This window comes from Acanthisitta chloris, unplaced genomic scaffold, assembly GCF_000695815.1.
Source record: "Acanthisitta chloris isolate BGI_N310 unplaced genomic scaffold, ASM69581v1 scaffold23776, whole genome shotgun sequence".
In the NCBI taxonomy this organism is placed as follows: Eukaryota; Metazoa; Chordata; class Aves; order Passeriformes; family Acanthisittidae; genus Acanthisitta; species Acanthisitta chloris.
The window spans coordinates 2,398-7,858 of NW_008679037.1; the positions used below are offsets into that span (position 1 = coordinate 2,398).

The window sequence follows — 5,461 nt, forward strand, 5'->3', positions numbered from 1 at the left end:
TTCAAAACAATTAAGTGGCATGACTGCCCTACAAATCTGTTTGAGAAAATGTTTCTGTGAGTCTTGTTATGCTCTAATAAGCTTCCCACTATAACCAGTTTTGTCTAGCGATTACTATGAGTGGGCCTAAGATATGAGAGCACCACTGAAAGAATCAGTGTCTCTTCAGTGCCCACGTATTTAGTAATTAGTAGGCTTCCTGGTAACTTGCTGCATGGTGAACTGCAATGGTTATGTGATTATGGGTAAGTGGAAAATGCCTTGTCAAGCTATTTGATTAAACTGGCAGATTTATTGTCTTTCAGTCACCTTGCTCCATCCCTCCCCTTAGCTGCAGAGAGGGATCACCTTCGGCCCAGGATAGATCTGATCGTGTTTATGATTGACATCAAGAGCAAATACAGGTAAAAGAAGGGAAAAATATGAGAGGGGGAACTGATATTCTATTTTGGATTGATGGCTAAATCTACATTTTTACTGTGTTGGAGTTGCTGAATAGTGAATTTCAAACTCAAGACTTGCTGTTATGGAGCAGCTCAGTAATAGATACAGTGGCTTTCTGGCCTCCAGCAGTGGATTAGGAATGAACTGTTCTGTCCAATAACATGCCTGTTGTGCATTAAGTTGCCATAGCAGAGAAAGCAGAATTTATTTCTGGATCCGGATATGTGATGGTATGAACTGAGCTTTGGAAAGACACTGTCTGTAAAATCAGATGGAAATGATGGTGGTGCTGTGAAGTTCTGTAATAAGCAGATGGCTGATGTGCACTGGACAGTGCTACCAAATAACCAGCCAGTTGCTGTGTCTATGTCCCCAGTTCACTGATACACCTGGTCAAGTGGGATCAGCACCATGAATGTCTCTAGGCAGAAGAGAGAGGTCTGCAGGGATTGATCCCTTTTCTATCGTGTCTTTATGGAGAGGATATTTGTGTCCCCAGGCCATAAGTAAAGTCTTGCTAAGGCACAGAAATCAGCATTTTATTACTTACTTAACTTGTGACTGATGATCCTGGGCTCTCATTTACCAAAAATGACAGGCCCAGCTGCACACTTACAGCACAGATGGTGCAGCAGAAATATGTGGGCAAGCTCTTCTGAGAGAGCCAGAATGGTGCTGAAGTCTCATTGGATCTTAATGAATTCGGATGCTTAGTGTCCATAAATCATGGAGGACACTGTTCAAACTAAGTCTAACTGTTGAGTCTTGAGTAGAAAGGATATGTTATGGATTATTAAACAGCTATGGGTATTACAGAGGTCTCTGATGTCTTGCTTTTAGCATAGAGCAGAACTCTACGAGCTCACAGATCAGCAGATGTTAACATCATTGGTTTTCTAATTGTGCTTCTGAAAGTTATTCCTGTTGTCCTTATGCTGCACTGGTTTAACCTCCTTGTCCAACTGGATTGTCTGTACTTTTCTGACAGCCTGAAGAATGTTGAAGCTTCCCTAACTTATGTGGATGCCAGCTACTTCCTGGGGAAAGTGTGCTTTCTTGCCACTGGGGGTACGTACGGCACCTCTTCCTTCTCTCCAAGCAGCACAACTTGCTGCTGGTTTTCTTAAAACAGGGCAGTGAGTTGATTTGAAACAAATAGAAGGAAACCAGTGGTTTTGTCAAAAGCTTTGTTTAAATTATTTCTGAACTCATCTGCCTTTTTTATTGTTTCTCAGATTAAACATGGTTCTCTTCTCTGATGCTCATTTGCTCTCTCCTTTTTGTTTTTGCTAGTCAGACCTCTCTTCTCTGTCCCTAATCCCTGAATATGATTTGTGTTATTGATGTATTTTTTTCCTGTGGCACTGTAGAAGTCTGTTCTATCTGCTCTTGCAGATCTGCCTTAATGGTAATCTTAATGAGCAGTGAGGAGCATATGATACTGTGGTAATAAAGTGAATCTAAATGGATGATCTACAAAACTATTAAGTATAGTTTTACTACAAGACTGGTATCCCTGCTGTGTACTGTCTGGTGCTGTTGTGCCTCTAGTCCTTCTGTCTCCCTGGCTCAAGCAGAGAGGGTGTTTTCCTGTGTACCTCCCCTGCTTCAGCTCTGAGGAACTGGACTGTACTGTTCAGTGTTGGAACAGAGGTGCTGTGCCCCTGGAATCTGGGGGTCAGGGGGCTAATTCTGGGGTGAGAAGGAGTCTTAGCATGGTCTTATGCTATGGCTCTCCTGATGGAGTGAATTCTTCAGATTCAAGACCACTTTGTGATACCACATGAGCCAGGAGGGTTTCTGATACGTGAGTGGAAGGTTCTGCCTGTCCTGATGCTACACTAATCTCTTATCCTAAATGTTACATTAATAGTAATGTGGCAACACTTTTTCTGCTGTTAGTTTTATGAAAGGCTTCTGTGCTAATTCTGTATCAAGTATTGTACCATTCTCTTTGTACTGCTCACTGTTGCCTTACCTTCTGTGGTGCTCTTAAAATTAGTTCTGGATCATATTGTGGATGTGGAGTTTCCTGGTACTTTTCTTCACTGAATGCTGATTATGGGGCTTGTAATGTGGGAAAACGTTTTTGTAGCTGGCAGGGCGAATCATTGCAACGTTGACACCGGTGACATCCGTAAACTGGGAGAAGACTATGGCAGTCCTGTGCTATTCTGTGAGCTGGAGGTAAGGTGCTTATTTGATGTCTGAAGGGATTCCTGAATTCCACTGCTCTGTGATCCTTATCAGCAATAAATACATGTGCATATGCTACTGTCTTGCACAAGTGTCAGAGACCAGACTCTTTCTACAAGAACAGCAGAGGTGCAGGAGTCTGGCTGTCCTTGAAATGAGCCTTCTAGTAACCTGCTCCTTCCTGTGCTACTTCAAAGCCTCAGGAAGCCAAGCCTAAACTAATGAAGACATACCTGATATGCAAAGTCTTGGTATGCTTGTTCCTTGCCACATTTTCTCTTCCTGGGAGCCCCTGAGCTGTGATTTGCCATGTGACTCCCTTGCCCATGTAATGCTTCCTGTTAGCCAAGATTTGTGGCTTCACACACTGTTTTGCCCTCTGATATGCCACCCTATCCAATTACCTGCTTGGTCTATAAAGCTGAAGGGAGAGTTTGGAGTTCAGCAGTAGCACACTTCACTTTTCTGTGTACTTTTATGTGTATGTCATCCCCATCCTCAGAGACTGCTTCCTACCAGCAGATAGTACCTGTGCCTCAGGGCTTTCAGCTGGCAACGCTGTACCTTCCTTAACATTAGGGGAGCGAATGGGTCTGTTTGGGGCTTTCTGTAGCTAGCCACTTAATGCCTGCTCTGGTTCTTTCTTTTATCACAGATTAGCACTGCTTTTCTTTTCTATTGATTAAATGATTTCTCCATTTGGTTTCCAGTTGGAAGGGATACGAGTTACCACTGCTCAACGACTTCTCCGAATGTTAAAGATCTGTGCTGGTCTCGTACCAGGAGTTTCTGCCTTGTACTTAAGTTCACTGATGAAGAACTCTGCTGAAGATTAGCTTCTCATTGTGATAATTCAGCCACATTCATCAGGTTTTTTTCACTTCAGGCATTCAAGCTGCTGCAGTTGGAATCACATTGGGAAGCTTTTTTGCCTGACTTGTCATGACCACTCATCCAAAACTGTTCCTAGATGCTAATCTCTCAAGAAAAGCTTGATTCCTATTCAGTGGATAACATATAGGTGCTTTGGGGAGGGCAGTTTCAATTGGGGATTCTTATGTGCTATTACATCTGAATCCCATTTCATTGTAAAGTTTTTGAGTTTCATCCACTGGGCTAGTGGCCAAGAGCTATGTGATTTTCTGGGAGAATATCGGAAGAACAGGCTGCTATCTCCAAAGTATGAGAGAAGAGGCAGCAGCCTCGTGTTTCCTCTCGGTTGAAATGCAGCACGGTGGACTAATGTTGAAATGGACTAGCCTTGGAATGTTATGGAATGTTATGAAATGTTATGGAATGTTAATGGAAATGTTGAATGGACTAACCTTGCTGCCAGGTTTTGGGGAAGGAAGGGTGACCTGCAGCTTCGAGATGGACTGCACTTGGCAGTTATTGATCCAGCTGTGTGAGCACCTGACCAGCGAAGGGCTCAGTATTTCCATGCCTAATACCTAACTGGGGAGGAAGGGATCAAAGAAGATAATCTAGCACTTTAGCTTTCTTTTTGACTCTACCTGTCAAACCCAGGACAGCCATGGTAACCCAGCCTGAAGGGCTGACAAGAGGTGAGACACAGCAAACTGCACCACAGCAGCACACAGAAAACGTGTAGTCTCTGCAGGTTTGGTATATGCTGTGTAATCCCTTTCCTAACAGGTTCTTATCACCAGTAAGCCACACTTTATTTTTGCATCAAGTCACTAGTGTCTTTAAGAGTTGTAATTTAATAAAATGAGTATTGTTTAACAGTTGTGTGCTCTTTCTTCGGTACATGGCACGGGCTCTAAAACCTGTGAACACTTGCCCCAGTTTGCCCAGGCAGCAAGGCTGGTCCTTGCCGGCGGTTTGAACTCTTGACTGTCGTTGTGCTGCACTCGCGGCTTCAGCCACGTGGTGGTGGCAGAAGCTTTCCCAACACAGCCCTTCCTGTACACCCAGTTGAGCCACCTGCCAGAATACAGTGTTTCTTACCCAGAATTGCATGCCAGGTAGGAATGAAGCCTAGAGAGAATGTGTTGTTAAGCTCCCCCCTGTTTTCATTTATTTAATCCCTAATAGTCTGCTTTAATGTTCCTAGGTGCAGAGCTCTCGCTGTGTGCGCTGTTTTGGTTAGCTTGTTTCTGACATCTGTCTGTGAGCAAGAAAAGCAGAAAGCAGCACTGCAGGCTTAATCAGCTGTGAGTGTTGGCAGTCCTTGCAAAGACAGCTCAGCAAGGCACAAAGCCTGTATCCTTGCTCAGAGGACACACAAATCCTAGCTCCAGTTGTATTGTTGCTGACGGGGGAGGGCTAGGTTGTTTGTCAGCTGGAACAAAAGGAGCTAAACCATTCAGCTGTGTTATGATGCCCAAAAGGGCTGGACTCTGGCTAAAACCCAAAGGAGAAAGACATGTGCAAACTGTCGTGGCTGTGTAAGGAGGATTGGAAGCTTAATGGGCATGCCCTACTTTCAGCTAGCTTTGCAATCCTGGAGGTACTAACCAGGACTTTGCCACCAGAGAGGGTCAATCATGCTTAGAAACAAGTTTCTGTGTTGGTTATGCTGTCTCAACCTCGTTCTTGCTTTGGGCCCTCAAAATAAAGGAGGCCATGCTTTAGAATAGACTGGTTTCGATTTGCTCTTCGTGTGCAGGTGCAGTCTGGGGGAGGGAAGGAAGGGATGTGGCATGAAATGAGCCACTCTTTCATGTCCTCTGCAACTGCTATAAGGCAAGGAGACTTTTCTACCTCTTAGCTGACTCTAATAACTATTGGACTCAGGTAAAATCCCTTTGGCCTCAAGAGTAGTTTCGCTGTGCTTTCCTAACTAGTGAAAATGAAA

The 5,461-nt window shown here is 44.1% G+C and overlaps 1 protein-coding gene across 1 annotated transcript; it reads left to right on the plus strand.

Annotated features, from left to right (window-relative positions):
• Window positions 1–308: 308 nt before the first annotated feature.
• Window positions 309–4,989, plus strand: CENPM (centromere protein M). Its single transcript, XM_009077152.1, has 5 exons — window positions 309–404; window positions 1,433–1,512; window positions 2,540–2,631; window positions 3,351–3,485; window positions 4,718–4,989. Exons 1-4 carry the CDS (start codon window positions 379–381, stop codon window positions 3,474–3,476), a joined length of 324 nt encoding a protein of 107 aa, XP_009075400.1. The 5' UTR covers window positions 309–378; the 3' UTR covers window positions 3,477–3,485; window positions 4,718–4,989.
• Window positions 4,990–5,461: the final 472 nt, after the last annotated feature.